The 25,225-nt window shown below is 44.8% G+C and overlaps 1 protein-coding gene across 2 annotated transcripts in view; it reads left to right on the forward strand.

The window, feature by feature from the left end:
- Positions 1-4,854: 4,854 nt before the first annotated feature.
- HDX (highly divergent homeobox) overlaps positions 4,855-25,225 on the forward strand; it is a 41,289-nt gene continuing 20,918 nt past the window's right edge. The window contains exons 1-5 of one of the 2 annotated variants that reach the window (XM_032123895.1): positions 4,855-5,029; positions 8,690-8,835; positions 12,477-12,623; positions 14,523-15,641; positions 19,531-19,584. In XM_032123895.1, the coding sequence (XP_031979786.1) occupies positions 12,477-12,623; positions 14,523-15,641; positions 19,531-19,584 (1,320 nt within the window). In that variant the 5' untranslated portion in view covers positions 4,855-5,029; positions 8,690-8,835. The remainder of the gene's footprint in view (positions 5,030-8,689; positions 8,836-12,476; positions 12,624-14,522; positions 15,642-19,530; positions 19,585-25,225) is intronic. The other variant, XM_032123896.1, reaches the window with a different exon arrangement.

Consider the following 25,225-nt stretch of genomic DNA (forward strand, 5'->3'; position numbering starts at 1 on the left):
CTGTGACCGGAGAGAAAAGCGAACTTGACTAAACAAGGTAACAGAACCAAGGAGAAACACTTGAAGGAACTGGTGGGTGATGGTTATTTCTTTTATTCCCAAGGACTCGAGACAACCACTACGTTTGTCCTATTTTTAAAGGAAAAAATCACTTTTCAGGCTCTTTCAGCCCAGTCAGGGGTACAAGAGAAAAGTCCCTGGTAACAAGGGGGATAGGCGTGAGCTTTGGTGGGCATGGAATAAGGTGTGGACCCACAGGCAGGAAAGAAGGAGCAGAGGAATGTTTGATTTTGGGAGACCTGAGCAAATGGAAAAGCCATCTCAGCCTCTGGAGAAATACAAGTCAAAGAAAAGCAAACTGCTGCCTAAACTAATAAATGCTTCGAAGATTCCAACTCAACATTTTCTTGGCTGCTTTTCTAAACAATTTATGGGAAATAAGAATTGCTTGGGCATCAGCTTTAGGTGAATCACCTCACCAATTGAATTGGGGCTTGTAGGGGGAAGATAAATGACCAAAGGAGGGGCTGCATAGATTTTTTTTTTTAAATGATGGTTCTCTCTGTGGTTCTTTGCTTCCTCATGCCCGGTTTTGTTTTCGTTTTTATTTAAAAAATATTTTATCTTTTTCTACTATAAAACTTTCTATGCTAGGAATACTAATGGGTGGAAAATAAATATACAATAATTATCTCCCTCTTTTTAAAAATTTTTGGTTTATTGCATTATTATATGTTCCTCAAGTTCAAAATTTTCCCTGCTTGGTGTATGAAAAATTATCAGAGGCAATAAAAATGAAAGGAAACAGCATCCCTGATTTTCCTAAAAATATCCCAATAAGTAAAAAAGTGGAACAAATCCTTAAAATATCTACCCAGCCAGGCTCTTTTCCATTTTTTTCCCATAAGCACCAGCTGTTTTTTCCATACCAGCACAAAGGACACATTTACAGATTCAGTTTATGGGAGCTTTGTTTATGCACTGGGTAAGGATTAACAACTAATTTTAATTAATATGGCAAAACCAAGTTCAAAGAAGACAGAAAATTTGTAAATCTTGTAAGACCACTAATTCTGGCTGTGCTTTTAGATGCAGAAAATGTGCCGTACGGAATTTTCCATATTAACATTTTTCCTAAGGTTTACACACTCTAATCCTTTCTCCATCACCATTGGAACCTCCTGATTTAGCAGATCTTGAATTACACCCTCGTGCTCCCAATCTTTAGTGTGTCTTTACAATATTTCTGTAAAATGAGCATCCCTGTTGTCATTTCGGGGGTTCATTGAGCAGAAGACCTGGGAAAAAGCAGGTACCTCAACCAAGAACTTCCTTTGCAGGGCAACTTTTACCCCTGCAAATCCAATGGCATTGATAGGACAAGAAGGACATACATATTTTGGTGGAAACAACTCTGATTTTTCAAGAATAAACCACATCAAACTTTCCTTTGTGGCAGAATAAGGAGCCTTGTAGAGACATGAAGCAGTAAATGTTACATATCTTGAATTTAGTAAGGTTTTTGGAACAGTCAGACACATTCTTGGAGTGAAACTGAGGGGACAGAGCCTCAGAACTGCCTGAGGAGCTGCTCAGGAAACTGCTAATACACTTTTCCAACAAAATAAAAGGACCAGCAGGGTTTTTCTGTGGTCACTCTTGAGCCTGAAGTTTAATAAATCTCTTATGAGGGTTGAACTTACCAAAGATTCAGGATGAATGATAACAAGAAGTTCCCAGAGGGAGGATGGTCAAGCACGAGATTAACTCCAGGCTTTTCAACACTGGATTCTCGATACATTTTCCCAAACACAAGCTGGACTCTCTGGGGACGAGGGGACGGATTCGATCCAGGTCCCTTTTTAGCTGATGCAATGCAGCCCCATGATTTAATGCCTTGGAGCAGTCAGAGCCAAATTACTCGTTTGAGATCAGGAATTGCAAATAAAAAAAATTCCACGTGAAAATGGCCTCTTTTCCACCCTGTTTTCACTCCTTGAAAGGTCCCTGACTCTGTAGGTCACCCCAAGGCCTGGCTTAGAGGTACATCCTTTAAAACATCACCTAAATAACAGCATAATGAATTGAGTAAAGCTGTCCTGGGAAAGGGTTCTGTGGAGTGGGGTGGGTTTGCCTCTGTGGCTTCCTCGGTGTTTTCTAGACTCCGTAAAATGCCAGAGAAATGCAAAGAGCAGCCGTTGCTCTAAACTGTGTGACCAAAGCTGTTCAGGCTTTGGTCACACACCAGCTCCCAGTCCACGTCTAGGAATTCTGAGCAATCCTTACAGAGACTTCTCTTACCTGCACGAGCCACTGAAAGTGAGAACATACGAACTGATGGAAGAGGGAAAGATCTTGGGATGGGGGATGAGAACATTTGTGTGAGCCTACAGTTGAGTTCCTGACTGTGGAATCTATTCCCTGCCACATGTGGGAGCGATGCAGATGTCCCCAGTTGTGGCAGGAAATACCCACACCCAGCCAGGGCCCAGACGCTTTCCCTGCCTGTAGAACCACACCGGGGTAAGTCACTAATGGTGAGCTGGGCTAATCAGTTTAATGAGCTCATACAGAGGAGCTCCATCAGAGTCTCACTTTGATGCTAATTCCCTCCTGGAAGGATTCCTTTCATGTCCTGGGCTACTGTTTAAACCACCAGACCAATCTGCCAGCCCCTGTTAATTTAAATCTGTCATTAATGAAGGAGGAAACGTTTGGATCTGGTGGCAGGAGAATATTTGGTTTATTTCATCCTGCCATATTTTTTTTCCTCAAAGTTTGGCTCCTTGAGAGGCAATACCACGGAGGGAAATACATAACATGAGATTCTTTCTGGAGCTTGTCACTCCTTTGTTGCAAACAGCAGCAGCTTTGTTAGCCTGTACATTCTGTCTCCTCTTCCACATTGTAAAGAACATTACTGTGATCTATAAATCCTTTTTTGGGGCTGCAAGTCTGCAAACTGGTTTCTTTGACAACTTAAATACACATCTCATGTCTCCTTCAAGAACGATTCTCTGAGTTTTTTGATGAAAACTATAGAAAAAGCACCTGTGAGCCCATTGTTAGTCAAATTAGAGCCCTTGAAATATTATTTTCTATTATTCATCATTTTAAAGGAGTTTAATAAGCTGCATTTTATCAAACACCACTGCATTTTTCAAAGAATTTTAGAGAGACTGTCTCACCATTTTTATTTCCCAAGCCGCAGATAATGTGAGAAGAAAACGTACCAAGTTTCTCAGGAATCATTCTATAGCTACCTCCAAACCAATTGCTTTCTGTAGAAGTGGTGGTGTAGAAGTTTTGTGGTTGCTGTATTTAATTTTTACAGGGCAAGTGTTGATGGCACACAGAGGAAGGGAACACATCCAGGAGACAAAGCAGCACAACAGAAGATTTAGGGTTTAAATATAGGGACTATCCCTAAAATCTGGTTAATAAATTCAGGATGTTTGCTATACCATAGAATTATAGAATGGTTTCACATGGAAAGGACCTTAAAGATTACCCAGCCCCAACTCCCCAAAGGGATGCCACCACTAGTTCAGAAGTCAGTGTTAAAATTTTTAAACAATGTAAACAACTTAGTGCAATTTTAAAATAAACATAAACGCTGTCTGCTTTTCTCCTCCCTGCCTACAGAGAACCAGCAGCAATCCTTTTATTTCAGTCCTGCAGAAATATTTACTGGTAGTTCTGACTAAAGCAATGCACAAAATTAATTGCCTGTTTAATATTTTAACATCATGACTTTCAGAGGAAACTATTTGGAGCAGGGATATAGCCCATCTACAGGTTTTGTAATTAACACAGCCAGGTCTCAAATCTGATTCAGACTTCTCAGTGTTCCTACAGCCGAGCCAATAAACAGTGATTTTACATGATTTCTACCACACAATCCATCAGGATGGGTGGGCAATGTCAGCCTTCCTGCTCCTTTGTTGAAGAGGTTTGCTTTTGGAAGGGAAATGGAGCCTGAAGGAGGGCTGGCAGTAATGCACCTGGCTGTACCTGGATCCTTGTAAGGACACAGCAAGTTATCTGTGCGTGGTTTGTGTTGTCACCAGCTCCAGCCAAGGCCCCGAGGAGGTGTCTGGCCCCATGGGGTACCTGCCCTGTGCTACCCACCTGGAAACACTGACATTTCCTCCCTTCCCAGACCAAATGTATCATTCTGGGCAATAAAAGGTTTATTTCTTGAGCACCGTAATATTCACACAAATGAAACCCCGGTCCTTCATGGAGCTTTTTGGGTTTCACTGGGCACAATCTCCTTGTGAGCCCAGGCTTCACATCGCAGTGGGGTCACAGGGATGGCCATCCACCAAATCACTGGATGGTGGGGGTTGGAAGGGACCTCTGGAGATCACCCAGTCCAAGGCAGGGTCACGGGGAGCAGGTGACACAGGAACGCGTCCAGGTGGGTTTGGGATGTCTCCAGACACGGAGACTCCACACTCCCCCGGGCAGCTGTTCCAGTGCTCTGCCCCCTCCACGGAAAGAAGTTCTTCCTCGTGCTGAGGTGGAACTACTTCTGTTGTAGTTTATGGGCACTGCTCCTCGTCCCATCCCTGGACAGAGCCTGGCACCACCCTCTAAGAGACATTCATACGGATTGCGGACTCCTTCCTTCTCCCCGAAACCTCAGGGATCGCTTTCCAGGAGCACTCCTGGGGGTGATGCCGGACGGGCCCCGCGGCCCGGGGGCGGTGCGGGTTCCGGGGGCGCCGGGCGGGGCCGGGGCCGGGGCCGGGGCCGGGGCCGGGGCCGGTGCGGGGCCGGCGCTGAGGCTGCCCCGTCCCCGCCCGGTGCCGGCGCTCCCGTGCGCGCCCCCCCGGCGGGCGGCGGGGGCGGGCGCCGTCCGGGCCGCGCTGATCGCAGCGCGCCATTGGCCGCTGTCTGCGCGCACGTCACGATCATGATGAGAATTAATGATCGGGGCCGCTGATTTCATTGTGTGACGCCGGGACCGACCCAGCCGAGCCCGGCCGAGCCCGGAGCCCCCGCGCCGGCCCCGCGCTACACGGTAAGCGCGGGGGAGCCCCCCGGGGGGGAGCGCGGCGGGGCGCCGGGCGGGAGGGGCGCGGTGGGAGGGGAGGAGGAGGAAGAAGATGATGATGATGATGGTGGTGATGATGATGATGATGATGATGCCGGCGATGCCCCCCCCCCCCCCCCCCCGGGCCCGGCGGTGTGGGGGGGGGAGGGAGGCCCGCGCGGGCTCGTGCGCGCGGACCCGCCCGGCGCGCGCAGGCGCTGCTGCGCCTCCCACCCCCCTCAGCGCGGCCCCGAGCGGGGCGGGGGGGGCAGCGCCGGGCACGCGCCGGGACCCTCCGGGGGAACTGCGCGTGCGCGCGCAGCCGCTCCGCGCGCGCCAGGGGTGCGCCCGCGCGCTTGCGCCGGCTGGGGCCGCTGTGCGCGTGCGCGCCGGGCCCGGCAGCGGCCCCTCAGCCCCGGGTGCCTCGGTCACAGAGACGGAAACATCGCAGCGAGCGAGCCTGGAAAACACCCCCGGGCTCCCCGAGCACAGCCTGCCACCGAACCAGGGCACTCACTGCCGCGTCCAGTCTTTCCTTAAACACTTCAGGGACAGGGACTTCACCACCCCCCTGGGCAGACCCTTCCAGTGTCTGACGACCTTTTCTGTGGAGAAATTGTTTCTAATGTCGATCGTAAACCTACAGTGGCACAGGTCCTCTCATCGCTAATTTACTCAGTTCCTGGTGCCTCAGTCACAGAATCTCAGAATCACTGAGGTTGGGAGAGACCTCCTAGATCGCCGAGTCCAACCTGTGCCCCATCCCCACCTTGTCACCAGCCCAGAGCACTGAGTGCCACCTCCAGTCCTTCCTTGGGCACCTCCAGGGATGGGGGCTCCACCACCTCCCTGGGCAGCCCCTTCCAATGTCTAATTACCCTTTCTGTGAAGAATTTCTTCCTAATGTCCAACCTAAACCTACCTTGGCAAAGCTTAAGCCTGTTCTCCTGTCCTGTCATGGGTTGCCTCAGTCCTTAGTGTCTAGGTGTCCCCAGTGCTTCAGTGTGCCTGTGTTGGAAGAAGATGGCCTTTAAGGTCCCTTCCAACCCAAACCCTTCTGTGATTCCATGGTATTGGCCTGTTGTGGTCCAGGCACAGCCAGTCATGATGGTTGGAGTGGGGGCCTTGTGCTGCCACACTTTATCCCTTAGCTGTTTGAGGATGAGGAGGAGGAAGTGTCCTTGGCTGTGCTGTTCTGGAGGTCTCATCCCTGGAAGTGCTTGTGTGGCACTTGCCTGCTCTGAGCAATCCTCAACCCTGCCCCCTGCCCTCTTAGCCTGGGGTTTCTCATACTATGGATAAGATCACACCTCACCAAGTGCTGTGTCCTCCCAACTGGAGTCCTGAAGCAGCTCACATGCTCAAAGTAACACTGTATTTTCATGTTCCTTCCCTTTTTTCTGACATAGGTCTTCCAAACACGTACATGCTTTATTTAAAACACGTGGCTAATCCAGCTGCAGTCAGGAGTCTCATTTGCATCAATAAAGAAGGATGGGATGCATAAACCTGCGGTGTTGTGGTCATGGGTTATTACGTTATTAAGTTACTGAGGGCTGTCTAATTTGTCCCTAATAAAGGGCTGCATTTTATAGGTAGGACTGTAATACAATCCTACAAACGCTGTACTTAGTGGAGAGGGAAGCAATTACGCTGCGAGTCACGGATATTTAAAAGTAGTTTTACAAGCTGGTCTGTACATTACACTTACCCAAGCATCAGCCTCATCTATTGTGCTTGGAGTGAGTGGTTGTAACTGGTTTGGCCTGTGTAGGAGAGAGGCATCAACCTACAAATTCAGATTATTAAAGGTTGTTGCTTGATGTGTGTCCAGTATCTCCATGTAGTGTGTAAGTTGGGGGAGTGGTTGGTTGATTGTTTTCTTTCCATTTGGGATGTGCAAAAAATGGTGAGTTTTTGGCAGCCGTGGAAAGTGAATGAGATGGTTTCAATTCAAGTTTCTAAAGCTGGAGGAATAGTGTCACTGCTGCCGTCTTGTTTTATTTATGTCTACAGTAGCTTTCTTACCATAGTTCCAGTTTTGTCTCAGATTTATATTGGCAGTAAGACTTGTTATTTTTTGCCACTGGAGATCTGTGGAGGCAACAAAAAAAAGATGAATTGGGAGTGTGCTGATTTTCTTGTTGTACCTGTTACAGATGGAGAGACTAAAACAGAAATAGGCTTTCTAAGGTGACTTTTTTCTAGGCAAATGCCTCTTTGGAGCTGAAGTTAAAAAAGAAAACTCTCAGCTTGTTTCCTTTTACTACCCTGTGTTAATCCCTGACAGTTTTAAAATGTGTTACGCCATAAATATTTTTATACTTAGTTACTTCCTGTTGGCTTGTACTCTGAGCTAATTGATTTATTTATTATTTATTTGACATCCAAGACTAGTTTCCATTGCTGTTTGAAGTGAGCATAATTATGGGTTTGTTTCCTCTTTTTCAAATTAATTAGTATTAACATAGTATTCTATAAAGATTTACCTTGTAAATGTTTACTTGATTCAGCAGTCCTAACATTTAAAGACTTTTGGGACTAAGATCATACTGCTGTACGTTGTAGGCAGAAATTATTTTTCCTTCTTATGATGCTTCTTTTTTTTTCCTTTATCTTTTTTTTCCCCCCAGAGCTTTCAAGTAATTTCAGAACAGCTCACTAACTCCTGAATTATTTGATTATGTGATTTTTCCCATTTTCCTATAGCTGTTCTTTCTTTTGTGGTACTCCTTGACATCGAGTTGTTTCCATTAGTTGCTAAAAATGAATGACCTGGCTTCACCAGGTCTCCCCAGAGAGATTCCTGAATTTTGGGTGTTGGATGAAGTAACTGGGGTGGAAGGGCTGGGCATTTGCAGCAGACCCTGTGGGATCATGCACTGAGCGCCTGTTCCATGAGGCAAACCGCGGCTTCAGGAGCAAACTGCTGTAGGTCTACGTGCTCTCCCCTCTTCACTCATTCTCACTCTTCCCACAGAAGGGATGGAAGGGGAATATGGGGGAAAAGTTGCTCAAACAGCTAACGAAGCCTGAAAAGTTCAGCTGTAAGAACAACCTCAATGTCATCTGACAAGGAGCCGGTGACGGTTGCAGGGTGTCCATGGAATTGTCCTTGGGGCAAACTGAAGGCTATGGAGTTCCCATCTTTGTCCTTATCAGTCACCACCCTGGTGGTGTCCCCAGTGCCTGACAGCACTTAGACTCCTTTTACATCTCCCAAACCATGACACAACAGAGGGATCTTACGATGAGCAGTTTTTTAATTAGTGTTCAGTTCAGAAAGGCAGCGAAAACATCTTTCTATTGTTGGGTTCACAGGAGGCTGAGGGGTGGGAGACCATGGGAGTGAAGAGTTACCCAGTGTTGGTTGACCTAGGACAAGTAGCAGGGGCAAGGGAAGCCTTGGAAAACCTGCTTTTTCAGCTGTCATAGATCATTCTCTGCACTCTCAAAGACACCAACACACTTGGCCAAGGCTGCTTTATTTTATTAGAGCAGGCAGATGTTGAATCCTTAAATACTGCTTTGCCGCCTCTGTCTTTTAGTGAAATACAGCTTAGGTTCATGGAATTTGTTTGCATAATGCTTTGCCTGATTTTTATTAAATTTCACAGAGTTCTTTTCTGTAACAAACTCTCTTTTCAGTGCCAATGTGTTGCCAACCAGCTGGACACCCGGCTTCCCAAAAGCTCTCATGCATGTTTGCTAAGCTTGGCCAGTCAAGATCAAAATGAAATTATGATAAAAATCCATGTGGATTTCTAACTTGGAGTCTGAGGTTCAAGACAAAGGTGAGAAATCCTGAAGAGACTGGAGTGCTCTGCAGGTGCACAGATTGGGAAAAGGAGTTTATTTGCTTGGAAGTTTCTGAGGTTGTTTTGAATTATAGTCTGTGATGAAGGTGTGTGACCTGCTGATTCCTTTCATACTGATGTGGCTGCCTCAATGTTCAGTAATTTTAGCACTTTGCAAATTACTTCCTGTGTTACAGAAAATGTAAGAGTTCATCTCTTGTTCTAATTATGAAAACTGATGCTGAACAGGTAACACTTCCCCAAAAAATAGTCAGTGTAATCCTTTGATGAACATATTCTGTGTTAATTTGTCTCAGAGACAGTAACATTATGTTCCTACAGCTGCTTGAATGCTCAGTGTAGGTAAATTCCCAGGTGTGACAGGCATGGGAAGTGAGCAGAACTTGGTGCCTCTGCAGGTGGCATATGCAGAGGCAGCTCTTCCTGGATTAATGGGATGGCTTTGGACTCTGTGGTTTTCTAGGGGAGTTCCCAAACATCCAGTAATTGGTTTATTCAACACAGGGTACTGCTTTTGATATTCAGAATCAGCACTTAAGAACTGCTGATAGTAAACTGTTTCCATCTGCACTTTACAGGTGACATAATATCTGCCAGAGACAGAATATTGCCAAGTGTCCTTCACACTGGTGTGAAATCAGTGGGAAATGGTACAGAGCTGTCTGCTGACAGAGGATTTGGTGTATGCAAGACACAAAAGCTTTAATAAATCTCACCTGCTTATTTGAATGTTTACACGTTGGAACGTAAACTGCAGTTATGACTCAGCTTTCATAACTCTGTGGCTGTAGGATCCTGTCATCTGTTTATTTAAATCCGTTTCTGATGGCCTCTGCCCGGATCCTTTGAGCTCTGCTTTACTGGATTCAAGGCAGAGGCTACTAAGGAATCTTACCAGGACTTTGGTTGGCAGGTGTAGCTCAGGAGTGATTAAAATCCACTGCAAAAATGAGTTATTAAAGCAGAGCATGACCTCTCCTGAGCTTAGCTGGGCCAAACCTGTCATGCAATGCTCAAGGGTTTATCTGAAGTTCAAGTGATTTAATCAAAATGCTCCACCCTGTCTTTATCTAAATTACAGATGTCAAATGCAACAATGAAAGTATTTTAACACAGAAGTGACCGTGGATACAGAAATCCACATAATTAAAAAATGTGTCAAGGACCTGGCACAGGTCTTCCCTCACAGGTCATCAGGTCTGGCTTTCAAAATTTATCTTGCCATTGGAAGAGCCTTCACTGCAGTTGGTGAACTATTTGGAGAGCATGATGTGATGAGCCTGTGTATGGAAATGCTGGAGCTTTGGGATGATACACTTCAGCTGGATCTGGAAAGATGGAAGGTTCATAACTATTTCTGATTAGGTCATTTGTGGGAACTGAGCTCCGCTAAATAAAACACGGCACTGGTACTGAAAGAGGAGTAGACAAAAGTGGAGGCCGTGTCCTGCCAATCGTGCAGGAGGAAAAAGAACCACAAAATTAACTCTCCTCTGTTCTTTCAAAGTGACATAAATCAGTTGGTGGCCTCATCATTGTGTATCCACATGGGAGATCTGAAGGCAGTTCTCAACCTGAGAAAGTAGATTATTATGAACTTTATTGATTTGTTAATGGACTAATAATTGTCTCCTCTGTTGCTTGCTATAAATTTCTTTAAGGAGTAGATTATTCAGAGCAAGAGTCTCCTTTGCCCAGCTCTGGCTGTGACTGAATAAATGTTCTGGGGGAGGAAGAACTTGGGCAAACCTGACTTGTAATGCAGCTGGTGATGCTGCATTTAATAATGCATTGGATTGAGAGGGTGAATAAGAGTTGGGAACCGAGGTAAAAATTGTGATTGAAAAATCATCTTCTATTTTAACTATTATTTCAAAGAAACAGTCATTTTTGCAAATTGGTAATTACTGATTTTTCTACTGTTTGTTGACATAGAGAGGAAAGTAAACTCTGAAGTCAAAGCTCTGGCCTACAAGCATTTTACTCCGAATTCTAGATGTCAATCTCTTTCTTTATACAGGGCTGTTGAACTCTTAACATCTATTTCCATCACATAGTATAATCATCTTGGAGAATAATGTGAAAACAGTTGGATGTCTGTTCATGCTTTTGAGCCCTTAATAATTTTATTTGCTTTATATTAGAAGCAGCTCTTGTGCAAAGATTAGGTAGATCACAACTCTTCTCCTTTCCATCCAGAATTTTCAAACATGCTTGGCTACAAATGGTTCCCTCATCCCCTTTATTTTCCTGCTGGATGGTGACAGGTTTCCTGTCCTGGGTTCATTCTTTTGTATTGTGATGCATGTACTGCATTAAAATAAGTTGTGGCTGGTGACATTTTTGCTTCCCAAGGCACCAAATTGGATGCAGGTTGTTCCTGGCTGGCGCTTGCAGTGTCTCAGCTGGTGGCCTCCTGTCTGGGACAAAGAAAGGCGCTGTCTTGGAAATCTGTGATGATGGGGCTCTTCTTTCCTGGTACCTACCCAGAGCATTGTATTCTTGGCCTGTGTAACAAGAGCATCAAGCTCCAGTTTGCCATTAGGACTCTGTTGTGTGCTTGGTAATATTGATAATATTGACAATATCGTTTGCCTTTCCCAAGCCAGGGTGTGAATTTTCACACATAACAAAGCAATGTCTGGTTTAATGTGTTCATCAAAGTGCTGCCCTGCCCCACGTCACCACCTGAACCTTCACAGTGAAACTCTCAGGGGACTGAGTGCTGGGAACTGACCTAAGGAGTTGCTGCTGGCCCGGGAGGAACCTGGGCCTCTTATCCTGGTTGAGTTCCTGAGCACCACTTTGGACAAAGCCAAGGAGCAGGAACACATCCCAAGGTCCTGTGGCCAGCATTGGTTATATCCCAGGAAATCAACCCTTACATATTGTTAAAAATCCTGATTTCCAGCCTTTGGGGGGGGTGTCACAGCAGCAGAACCTTTCTCAGCCTGGGACATGGGTGCCCCTCCTCTGCTAAACTGGAGCATTTGCACTGGGTGGGCAGCACCAGGGCTGCCCAAATCCCTTTCTTGGTGATTTTCACCCAAATTGGTCTCTGGTCCTTGATCTTTGTGATTTTGCAGCTGGAAATGCCGGTACTGACACAGCAGAAGGACCTTGTGGAGTGTAGGATTTGCTGTAGTTGGAGACAGCAGAAACTTTATTCGTGTCAGTCACCTTTATTTTATACCAGATTTTGTCTTTTTTTTGTTGTTAGGGGAGATGAAACAGACCTGCTGGTATTGGAGCTGCTGATGTTTCTCTGTTTTGCTTAATGCCTTTATTTCATTTATATTTTTAAGGGAGAAACTTTTTTTTTGAAACTAGAGCCTTACAGACTTAGCAATATCATGTAATATTTACCTATTTATTTATTTATTTATGAAAAGCAGTCATGGTTGTTCCAGACATACAGTTCACCTGTTCAGCTTGAGTCTGTCACAATGCTGACTGCAAAGGGTTTTTTTGGAAAGTCAGGAAGAGTGTTGGTAAAAGATTGTGTAGAGAAAACATGTCAATCCTTAGTGTTATCACAGGCACAAGTGAGAGCCTGTGCATCCTGCAAGTGTAACAGTTTCTATTGCAGCTTTCAGAGTATCTCCTTTTCTTTTCAGATGAATCTGCGTTCTGTATTTACTGTAGAACAACAAAGGATATTACAGCGTTACTATGAAAATGGAATGACAAATCAAAGTAAAAATTGCTTTCAGCTCATATTACAGTGTGCACAAGAAACTAAACTGGATTTCAGTGTGGTCAGGGTAAGTGCTGAGGCATTCCAAATTTGTTAAACATACACATTCATTGCTTTATGTAAAATATATAGAGGTCTGGAGTCCCTAACTTTATCCTGGTCTTAAATCAGACTTCAGTGTGTGTTTGTGACGTTCATTTTTACCCAGTGAGCCTATTTAGAGTTTGTTTTCACTGAAATATCTTCACATGACTCTTGAATTTAGCAGGGGCCTGGGTTGCAGGAGTGATTTTTGTTCTTCGTCTTTTGTTGAGATTTTTAAAATTATTATTTATTAAATTACAAATTGGTTTGCCCTATAGAAACTTCGTGTAATGTATTGTATCAAAGCAAGGTCCCATTATTCAGAAACTATTTTTAAGCTAAATAAGTTTCTATAAATTAATATATTTGGGGGGAAACAATTGTGGAACTATTTCTTTGATGCACTCTGTCACACTTGTATTCCACATCACAATCATAAATATTGTGGTCCCTCATGGTTATTTACAGTGAGGACATTCTTTTCCTATAAAACAAGAATGTCCCTAGTACTAACAGGAGCTCTTCCAGAGTCTTTGAGTTCCACGGGAAGGGAAATAATAATCCCTTTGTGAAACACTAGACAACAAAATGGCTGTTGTCCGAGAGCAGAAATAGAAATCCTGAGGCAATAGATGGAAAAATAACAAGGGTAGTGGAGCTCCCAGGAGCTGCTGTGGCACTGGACACTGAGGAGGAACAAGTGGGACCAGTCGAGGTTGGTTTTTTAATTGGTTTACCAGTGGTACATTGACAATAACAACCCTGCTCCCAGATTCTTACTTGGATTCCTGTCCCTCAGAACACTCTGGAAACATTAAAAGTTACTTTCTCAGCTTGAGGTGGTGGAAGCTGTGAAAGTCAGCCAGGGATTCAGGCTCCTGGGACAGGCAGACAGTTGTAACAGGAATCTGGATGCTGATGGTGCAGCCAGGGCTGGTTTGCTATTTTTGTGCTGACTCAATGTCCTAGAGGAGGCAGCCCAGCTCTCCTTGCAGTTCTCTCCATCTTTGTGTTTCCTTTCCCTCTCCATTTCCCTTTCTGCAATCAAGTATCATTCCTTCTGTTTTCTTCCCTTTCTGAGCCCTGATTTGCAGCACTTAAACTTTTTATTGCTTAGGAAGTACAATGAAAACACATTCAGTGTTTGTCCTGCATTTGTCATAGTTTAACATGGTCTTACCTTTCTCTTATTTACACCCCTCATTTCTGCTTCTCCTAATGCCCCCTTTTTTCCTTTTTTTTCTTTTTTTTCCTATAAAACTCTTGGTCAGTGATTAGTTATTTGCAAAATGATACTTAAGTTGCAGCTGGCACTTGCAGATAGGATTATAATAGGCACATGAATTCCCTAACTACAATTGGTCAAGAGAATGGGACTCTCAGCAGAGGCAAAGCTGGCCAGTAACTGACATTTTACTGCATGTTACAAATTGTGCCTCAAATTAGACATTTTGTAAAATTTGACAAAAAGGTTAGTAGAGTGGAATTGTGTATGGCAGGGATGTTTGTTTTCCTATCGGACGTTAGTCACAGTGGTGTCAGTGAAATAAATCTTGAGGGTAACTTTAGGACAGGAGGCATGAGAGTCTTGGGATTTTTAAGAATCTGGGGCATTGGAATTGAGACTGGGGTTCTCCTGTGTATGAGTTGTGGATCCCAAGGAGGAGAAGCCTGGATTTCTACCCTGTATTGTTCAGGCCTGGATTTCCACCCTGTCATGTTCACTGCATAATCAGTACATGATTTACATATTTGTAAACTTAGATCTCAACTTGAACACTTAACATGTCATCAGATCTGCTTAAAAATGGAATTGCTAATTTTTTTCTGCTTCTTTAACGCCTTGTTTTGTGTTTGCTGTCGTTGCTGGTGTTGTTTGTAGACGTGGGTTGGCAACAAGCGGCGGAAGATGAGCAGCAAGAGCGCCGTGGAATCTGGGGGCACCCCCCCAGGGACTGCCCCCGCCACTCCCTCCATGCCCCCAGAAGCAGCAGTGAGAAATGTGGTAAATATTGCTCGATCCCAAAGCCAGCAATCTTCTTGGACCTCTTCTAACAACGACGTGATAGTGACTGGTATCTACAGCCCTGCCAGTTCGTCGGGCCGGCCGGGAGCTGCCAAGCACACGAACACCTCCGTGGCAGAGCTGCACAAAACCTCCATTCCACGGCTCCCGGGCAAGAGCGACGCAGACTTCCAGCAGCAGCACATCCCTCTGGGACGGCAAGTACCCCACTGTAAAAATGCCTCCCTGTTAGTGGGGGAAAAGACCATTATTCTGTCCAGGCAAACAAGCGTGCTCAATTCTGCAAACTCCATTTACAGTCACACGAAGAAAAGCTACGGCGGCTCCTCAGTGCAGACGGCGGAGCTGGTGTTACCTCAGAAACCCATGATTTGCCACAGGCCCTGCAAGGCCGAGCCCTTGGCGTGCCAGCGCTTGCACAAACCCGAGCACGCAGCCCTGGCGTCCCACGTGCCCCCCGGGCCAAGGGCTCACCCCAGGGACCCCGGGTGTGGCACCCAGAACCTGGAGATCCGCGAGGTGTTCTCACTGGCGGTCACAGACCAGCCCCAGAGGCTCGTGGCGGGGAGCACAACGCAGAAACATCCCTCTCTGGAAGGCAGCTGCCTGTCCATCGCAATGGAGACGGGCGACGTGGATGACGAGTACGCCCGGGAGGAGGAGCTGGCCTCCATGGGAGCGCAGATCCAGAGCTACTCCAGATACTGTGAGGGCGGCGGCTCTGGCCGCGGGGACAACCAAAGCGCGGCTGGGCCGGGCCGCAGTGGGAGCTGTGGGGCACAGGTGGGCAGTGCCAGGGATGTGCCTGACAATCTCCTCTACCACAGCAGAGAGTTCCACCTGCCTGCACGGACCTCATTGCACACAACATCCAGTACGATTTATAACACTGCAAATGCAGCCAGAAGTACCTTTTCTCCTCATTTTACATCTTCAAGTCAACTGAGGCTGTCACAAAACCAAAATAATTACCAGGTAATCCATCCATTTATCTCTGTCTTCAAACTTCGAAGCCACAGTTGTAGATAAATGCTGTTTTCTTTCAAAGTTGGTAGCTATTAAGCAATAGGTTCACCTTTCTGCGGGCTGTGCTCCTTTTATGCCTTTCAGTGGAGATTCACTCTCAAACCTAGTGCGGTTTGGGAGACTGCAGACCTGTCCAGCCGAGCCCCTGGTAGCCATATATTGAAGATCAGTGAGGATTTCATGGATTCCATGGCCAAATTTTGGCTACAGGATGGTCATACCTACGAGCTGGTGGTCGCTCAAGCCTGTGTTGTCCTGCTCTGGCTTTCCAGCACATGCCGTGGCCATTCCCTGGGTGTTCCCCTGTGGACACACATCACACATGGCACAGGACGTGGTTTCATGCTGACATTTGTGTGCTGTGAATTTGCTCACCCCATTGATGTCAGCTTGGATTCCTGTACCCCCTGTGCAGGTGGCAATCTCTGGACCTGTGTTCTGTCAGGGATTAAGATCCCCTGTGAGGGAGTTAACATGGTAGGAGACACTCAGCTTCCTTTCCCACAGCATCTAATACAAATAATCAGTTTTACATTCAATCCCTTTATTCCTCATACTTGTACTAAAATCCCTTTAGTGATACTGAGGGGAAATTAAATGCAGAAGAACTAAAAGTTGTTTAAGAGAAACTGCAACACTTGACACATTTTTTTAGTTTTTGGTATTACAAGGGGAGAGATACTTGTGCAGGAAACATCAAAATTGGTATTTTTCATGGATTTTTACACCATCTGGCATGACATAGCCTGGAGACACTGAGATAAAAGTCTTTTAAGGCTGACAGGATGTGATTCTGTGTGTCTCACCTGCATGCATTTGCCTGTTATTGCCTTTCTAATTTATCCTGAAAATAAACCATGTTGACACCCTATCAGCTTTTCCTGTGCTTTGCTCACCAGGATAGAGAACAAGACTTTGTGAGTCATGGGGTTTTTTGTAGCTTTTTTTAGTTTTTCTTTTCTTTTTTTCCTGACTTCTTCCTATCTCATGTGACCATTTGAAGGAAAGCTTTTGAGTTCAAGTAAGTGCCACTTTTCACCTGAATTATTGCTCTTCTGGGTAAACCAGAGGTTCGATGAAGAGAGATACTCTGGAGTAAATTCGGGGGGGTATATGGCACATCAGATGAGCTGTTCTCTCCTTTACTCTCACATAGTCTGTCAGTGTTTGCTGTTACTTTTCGTCTTGGTTGTAAAATTCATGAAATGCTGTTTACTTTTGCCATCCCAGTTTCACAGAAGAGAAGCTGTAAATGTGCAGATCAGTCCAGTAAGGGGTTGGTGAAAGTGCTTATGATTGAGTTAAGGACATTTTTCTTAAGTTTCATGATGGGAAATCCATTACTGATGCCTCCATCAGCTGTGTGCTTGTGGTGCTTTATTTCACTCTTGAAACAGCTTCAGAGAGATTGATTTCTTCTAGTTTTATATTTTTTAAAGGAAATTTGGAATAACTTTGTTACGGGGTTCTGTGGGGTAGGAACTGAGTCTTTTTAAAGAGCTAGAACAGTTTCACAGTCGATGATATTTTATCTGTCCATTTGGTGTTTTATGGATCAGAGTAAGATCCCTGCAACTTTGTTTTGGGGTTTTTTTTTTACTTCCCCCTGTTATAAGAACATACCTGGTTTTTTTTGCTAAGTGAGGAATTCATCTGTACCCCAGCTGACCTCCATGCCTGTCTCAGATACCTTGTTCTTTGGATCGGGAATGTGGGTGGAGGGAGCTTCTGTTTCCTGTCATATCCCTTGTCACTTTCAGGGTTTTAAACCTTGGAAAAGCTGAGCCGGATGCTGTTAATTCTCTTATTGCTGTGAGCATGCACCCTGTGAACCTCTGAGGTGACACTTCTGGGTATTAGAGACTTTCTAAGGTGCTGTCTGAATCCTTTTAGGCATGTACAGGATGACACTTCGTTTTTTTTGTAGTCAGTTTATGTTAGTTTTATTGCCCAAGTTTAGCTAATTTATCCATCAGCACAGAGATGAAAATCCTTCAACCTGGGGAAATCTTCTTGAATTTAAAAATAGATGAAACCTGAGCTAAATGATTATTGGAGTAGTTGAACATTCAAGCAGATGCTTCTTCCAAGTCAGGACTGTGTGATTCATGTTTTGATGAAGTAATTACTGTCATATATTGGTGGGGTATCTAATTAGCAATTAGTTATAGCTTCCTTACTGGTTCAATTAATCAAATTCATGTTAGTGTAACTTAAGACTAAATTTAATTAAGTGATCAATTTTAATGCCTGAACAGGTTCAGTAAACAAATGTTTCAGCCTACTTGCTTGTCTTAGTTTGACTTTGAGCGTGTTGAAGTAGAGAGGTTATCTGTGCTGTCCTCGAGGCTGAATTGGGATTTAGTCTTGGTTTCTTCCCCCTGACCCTAAGGGACAAAAACCCTGTTGAGAATCTATATATTTTTATTGACTTTGCTCCCAGTCCCAGCCCTCGTGCCTGGTTCACAAGAGCAGCTCAGAGCAGTGCTATGCATGTTGTCTTTCAGGGAGTTCTCTTGAGATGAACTAGCCTGGTTTTGGCCTCATACCTGTCTGAACTGTATGCATTTGTCTTCCCAGCAACCCTTAATGCTCTGCCTTGTAGATTTTGCTTTATTCCCATAGAAAAGCACTTTTTTTTTTTTTTTTTTTTGCAGCCCCCCTTTAAATTAGTGAAGAGGAGCCACCTGGGTGGGTCCTCAGGGTGCCTTTACAGAGGAGTCTGTGGTGTGAAGCTGTTGTGTGGGATATAGGGTTGTAACAGACATAACTTTTCTAGACAGAATTTCTAAAATCTGTGTTTGCAGTGAAGAAATCAATATTTTAGACTCAAAACCTGATGCAGGCTGACCTTTAGGGTGCTCCTTTCTGCCCCCTGTCAACCCTCCTTGTGCTATAATGAGAAAGGTTCTGATCTTGGGTAGCCTCCAAGTGCTTCCAGCTAAAAGCTTGAGGAATAAAAGTGTTTTATGTGCTTGTACAGCAGACACCTGTACCAGCGCTGCTGTACTTGCTGTGCTCATGCTGCAAGAGCCATCAGTGGAGCACTTTGCAAATACAGAAACCCTCAGCGCAGTTTGGTTCAGTCAGCAGAAGTGCACAGGTTTTTTCCTCACACATGTGGGTAATGACTTGAGGTGATTAATCTCTCCGGAGCTATGTTCAGTCTCTCAAGTATTGCTTGTCTGCAGCAGAAAATGAACGTGGAATCCTAAATAAGCCTAAAATATTCCAGGCTATGACACACCTGAGATGATCAGAGAAAACAGTCTGAGATTTTTATTTAATAAAGTCTGACCTCTGGGAATGATGGAGAAGCAATAGAATGGAGGCAGCTCACCTTTGCCTTCACACCCCTTCCCCTTCCTTCTCCAACCTGATATCCCTAATTTTTCTGCTGATACTCAAATCTTTAACATCAGAACACCTCAGTGACAAACACGAGAGCATTTTTTCTGGAAGTCAAAGTGATGTCATTAAAAAAGATCTGAGGGCAGCTTGGTCCTCAGCCCTTGTCTGACTCCAGTCTGCTCATCCTGCCCGTGTGGGACAGATTGAGAGGGAAACTGCTGTTGTGAAATACAAGTGTTGAGTTACCGAAAGTACAGAAACACCCAAGTCACCACTGTGTTATCTCGCCCTCACCCAAAGAAACAGTGTTTTAGTCTTAGCAGTAAAGGTGAGTGTGAATTTGGTTTTGAATCTTAACCTGTTTACAGACATGGGTGTCAGAGTTGAATGCACAATGCTGAAATCTTGTGAAATTGCTCAGTATTGGCTCTCACAGCAACCTAAGCTGCTCTTGTTTTCTGTTCTGTTTCCTCCTTCCCCTTTACAGATTTCAGGAAACCTTACTGTGCCTTGGATTACAGGTTGTTCCAGAAAAAGAGCAGTAAGTACAGTTCCATTTAAGTATCTAATGCATCAAGTGAAGCAATGAAAAGTTGCTAAAAATGCATTTTTGAAAATGTCAGTTCTGTTTACCATGTGTGGGTTTTTTCGCTTTTTCCTTTGATACAAACATTATCTGCAGGTGCAGTGTTTCAGTCGAGGTGAAGTTGATGTCTATCTTTAAAAGCAGGTCAAGGTCATAATCCAGTGTGAGGTGATGCCCAGGTAGGAATGGTGCTCTTAGCTCAAATATAACATCTGAATTGATGAGGACTGAGAGTTTGGAACTCAGAATAATGTTTTTTATGTTGAAAGTGAAGTGGTTGTTAATTGAGGTAACTGAATGCTTAAGAGAGTAACTCGCTCTGCAGCTTCTCTGCACATGCACAGAATTAGTCAGTGCTGGCTGTAGGAACTTGATCAAGTCTAATTTTATACACATAAATGTCATTTCACAGCAACAGAATTAGCCAGGTTGATGTCCTCAATTCATGAACGACTCCAAACTATAACACAGGGTATGAAACAGCTTTTATCAGGAAAAAACCCCTCTGCCCGACTCCTTTGTTTAGTTACCACTCAGCATTTCCAGCTTGTCTTAAAAGAGATGTCACTTCTGCCTCCTTTCCATGGAAATCCACCCTCAGCTTGGATGGTACAGCCAGGCTCTCCAGAGGCTGCTCTTTCACTCCAGCTCTGGCAGAAGCAGTAATTGGGGAAATGTCTGTCATGGTAACCAAATTTCCCAGTCCGTGGAGCTGGCAGTGTCCTGGCAGGGGCTGCTGTTTTGGCAATGAGGTCTAGGCAATGGAAGAGCCTTTCGTTGCCTTCTCCTGCTGTAACCAGTACTTCTTCCTTTCTTTATTATTTTCAGTTCTTCTCTTTAGTCTTCAAAAGGTGTGAGTGTGGGACTGTTTCCTGTATAAGTAGGAATCTAAGAACCATCACATTAATGGTGTTTTCTCTCAGGCTTTTTCTAGGTCTCAGCTGAAGCACTTCCAATTTCTGCAGAGTTTGGTACAATCACTTACTTCTTTTTATACAGAGAGCACTTTGTAAGAGCATCTCCCAGAGGAACTGATACTTTTATACAAATCCTGTTGTGCTCAATCCATCTTTTTTCTTTCCTAAGTGCTAATTCTCTTGAGGAGGCTTTTTAAAATGCAGCTCTTTTCTGGAAGGCTCAACCCCTCTATCAGTTAATGACCTTTTAGAGCATCTCACCAAGGAGCTGGGGAGTGTCCTTGGGTAGAGTTTCACAGCTAAAGGGGGAGGTTTTCCCCCTCCCTCCCACTGCTCTGCCACACCATCCATAGCCAGTATCCAGTTGCAAGGTAATCCAGGTCGGGTGTGTGACCTGGTAGGTACAAATTCTGCTGCTGAGGTTGTTTTTAGAGTTCAGTGCTGTTCTTGGAGTCAGGTAAGTGCCAGAGCCAGCTCAGAGTCAGCAGTGGGAGCACTGGGCTGGGAATGGGGTGATGTTGGCCCCTGCCTGCAGCACTGGGAGGTTTGTTGGGCATCATGGTCATGCTGGATACCTGACCCCAGCTGTAGAAGACATTTCTGGAGTAAATTTTAAACTTTCAAGGATGTGGAGGTGCCTGTTTATTAATCAAAGAATCATTAAGGTTTGAAAAGACCTTTAAGATCAAGTCTGACCGTCAGCCCAGCACCAGCACGGTCAGCACTAACCCATGTCCCCAAGTGCCACATCCACAGGTTTTTTGAACACTTCCAGGCATGGTGATTCTACCCCTGCCCTGGGCCACCTGTTCCAATGCTTTACAATCCTTTCAGTGATAAAATTTTTCACAATATCCAACCTAAACCTCCCCTAGCACAGCTCGAGGCCATTCCCTCTCATCCTGTCCCTCTTCCCTGGGAGCAGAGCCCGATCCCCCCAGCTGCCCCCTCCTGTCAGGGAGTTGTGCAGAGCCACAAGGTCCCCCCTGAGCCTCCTTTGCTCCAGGCTGAGCCCCTTCCCAGCTCTGTTCCCTTCTCTGGCTCCAAACCCCCAATGTCTTTCTTGCAGTGAGAGACCATTAAGGATGGCTATTAGGGAATTATTTTTCCTTAAACCTTTGCTCCTTTGTCTTTTTAATCAATAAAATGCATAAAACCCATTGGTTAACACAATCTGTTTGACACATCTGTGTCCAGATTTGTGGATGCACTTTCCCAGTCTGAGTGCAGAACCAGCCTCCTTCAGGAGACAAGTTGAGGACCTGGCACTCTAAAACTTCTGTGTACACACAAGGGTAAGACAAGCAAAGGAGAAAAAGCTCCTTCTTCCTAGAAACTTTGATTTCAACTGTGAAATTCTTTGGAATAAAGAGTGTGAGGGAACAGAAATAGAATGGATAGAGTTGTAGAACTGCCATTATGGCAATTACTGCCATTCAAACAGGAAAAAGGCTAATCTGTATTTTGGTTAAAATGGAAAAGATTGTCTTTTAGATGCTCTGAATTTTTAATCTTCTGCCTTGATGTTTTGTTTCCCTTGCCCTGTCCTTCAACTGTATCAGGAGAGAAATAAAAGCTGTGCAGTTCTGCAGAAACTCTTTCTTGTCTGCTCAGCTCTGCTGTAGGATGATGTAATCCTGATTGTTAATGAATATTAGTCTAGAAATATCACCCTCTCAGTAACTCATGCGAGTGTCTTTTGAAATGAGAGAGTTCTGTGTTCTCTCCTGGTGCATGTGCAGTGGCCTTTATGAATGCATTGATTTTTGGTTTTTCACAGGGTGCTGGAAGGATAACAAGGATTCAAAAATAGCAGTGAAGGTACCAGTTAAGGAGAATTAAAAAGGGGGAAATATCTTCACTTTTGTCCTTGTATTTAAGACTTGTTAGTTCTGTGTCATCTGAGGTCTGAGCAGAAGCATTTGTGTTTGTGGTAGTTTTAAAAATACTGGTGTGCTCTGGAGAACATTTGTCACACAGGTGGTGACTCTGGGTAAGCTGTGCCTTAGTGGTGAAGTTTTGTTTTGGAGGAGGGAGGGGGCTTGTCTGCCCTAAGCTTCACTTTGGGGTGTCTGGGCTCTCAGTCTGATGTATTTGGGGACAGGAAGGACCTGAAATGGGTGGAGAGTTCCTGTGCTAGATTTTGATTTTTGTATCACTGTTTGCACATTGTCTATTTGAATAAAACTCTGTCACAGCAGTGCAGTCACACTTCAGGCAGGTGAAGGGGCAGAGGTGTGAGACCTGTCCCCAGCTGTTCTGGGCATGGGGAACACAGCTGGGTTGTGTGGGGGAGACACATCTGTACAACTCTGAAGAAAGCTCCTCCTTGGCCTGGGGTCTGCAAGGCTCAGGAAAACCGGTGGCTGCTGCAGGAAAAGCAGCGTGAGCTGAGAGCAAACACCTCAGAGCAGCTCTACAGAGAAGCCCAGCAGGGATTAAAGCTGCCTGCAGTCATAGGGCACCTCAGCTCTGCCTTTTGTTTTAAAACTATTCCAGGAGGAACTTGGGGAGTTCTCTCCACCTTCCTCTGCTCTCCCAGGAGGGGAGGAAACTGTGGTTTAGTCAAGTCGGTGGGGGCATGTCTGAGTGACACAGTCAGGGTCTGCAGTGAGAGGTGAGCCGAGCTGGAGGTCTCTGGATGGGAGCACTGTGCTTGTTCCTACTTTGTGCCATTTGGAATACTGAGTAAAGTGTTTCCTCCTTCTGTGAGATATATTACTACACATCTCAAGATACTTCTACATTGGATGGTAATACCATCCACGGCATGGCCTTCTGGCTGGAAACAGCACCTCCTTGTCCACAGCAATCCGCAAGGAATGCAAAGGGGGACAAGTCTGGTCATCTTTTTATTCCATGATGTGCTGCACCCAAGTGCCACAAATCACCTTGGCTTTTTGTCCGCTGTGAACCTGCAGACAAGAAATGCATCCTGTCTGAACAGGAACTGCAAAACTTTTCTGGTCCAATGTGAGGAAGACATTAATAGATCGAGTAAGAATCATGAGAATTACCATCTAAAAATCAGTTTACTTTGAGGCTGAACATTCACTGTTTCACAGATCAGTTCAAAATGTCCAGAAGGACGAGTTGTCAGTCTGTGTGGATTGAGGGTTGGTTTGGAAATTACACAGTGAGATGAGAGTGTAATATCTTTGCTAGACTGTTCATTGCATTGATATCTCTCTTTTTTTCCCATCTTTTTAGTTGAGTTTGATTTAGAAACAGATATTAACAGAATATCTGTAATTTTGGCTGAGTGCTGAAGCAGTTACAGCTCTGCTCACAATGGGGTGCTATGAAATATTTATCAGTTCTGCTTCCATCAGAGCAAACTTCAGGCTTACCTAACCAGTGTGGAAAGATGCAAAAAATCTCTGTTGCAGAAACCTAACAGTGAGTGCCCTAATGGTGTGTCAGCAGGAAGAGTTTAAGGGTGCCTTCAGCCGCCTTTGTGCCTGAGTTTGTGCAGCTGTGTGTGAGCAGCAGTGGCCAGCCTAAGCACAGGATGGGATGTCACTGACAGGGGGGCAGCTTTGTGGCACTGGTGAAACCTGAAGCTAAAACCTCAGGCTGAAGGAATGTGTAATCTGGCACAACTTTAATGAGATTAAATATCTTGGTGTGTTAAGGGAAAATGCAGACCTTCAGAATTTGTGTGTGGGAAATCAAGAAATAATAAACTGAAATGCAAGAATGATATTAAATGGTGCAGATGGGAAAGGGGGGGCATAGTGGAATGATTCAGAAATCGCTATTAATACATACAGATAAGATCTCGAGATAGGAATCGATAATCCTCTGAAGAAAACATATTAATTAGTGTCAGGATTCAGAGAGCTCCATGCTGGTGTCACTGGGAAAGGTGAATAAGGCAAAACAACACTGTGCTTGTACAGAAGAATCTGGGATTTGTTCATACCTTGAATGCTTTGAGCGCTTCTGATCTTCCCATTCCTCCCAAAATATAACAGAAGCAGTGACAGGGATCAAAGGCATGGAAAATTTGTTGTGAGAGGCTTGTTTGCTAAAAATAACCATTACCTCAGCCCATTTCATCACCAAGTATCAGAACTGAATGTTGATTTCATATGATTTCACTGCAATTGAAATAAACACCACACACAGTGCTCAGCTGCAGCATAAATGCAAGTTATGTATAAAACCTCTAGTTCTTCCATTTTTTAGCATGTCTTTGATTAATAATCTGAAATTTGTGTATAGCTTTTGTGCACGTGGCCTGAAACATTTTCAACTGATGTACAAAACCCGATCTAAAAAAGCAGGCTCTAAGAAAAGGCAGGATAAGGACACTCCACTCCGTGCAATTATTCATCCCAATTATAGACACCGGATTTGCACCACAGATATTGCTGCACACTGGGGGGGATGAGGGGCTCGGCAAAGAGCCAGGAATGTCTCTAATAAACTGGGTCATCTCTTCTAAGGATGATGTTATTACACTTGGGAGGTCGGGGATAAGCCGGGTTTAACCCTGCGCGCGGCACAACTGCTGATTCAATTTGCTCGCCAGGATTGCTTTTCCTTGGGAATGGATAGGCTGGATTTTGCTGGACAAAGCCTCTCCTGCTTTTTAAACTGTGGGCAACAGAAGTGGGAAATGTAAAGGATTCAGCCAACAGCCAACACTGTCAAGGATAAAGCCAAGCCTTGAA

The sequence above is a fragment of the Corvus moneduloides genome, chromosome 14 (genome assembly GCF_009650955.1).
Source record: "Corvus moneduloides isolate bCorMon1 chromosome 14, bCorMon1.pri, whole genome shotgun sequence".
NCBI lineage: Eukaryota > Metazoa > Chordata > Aves > Passeriformes > Corvidae > Corvus > Corvus moneduloides.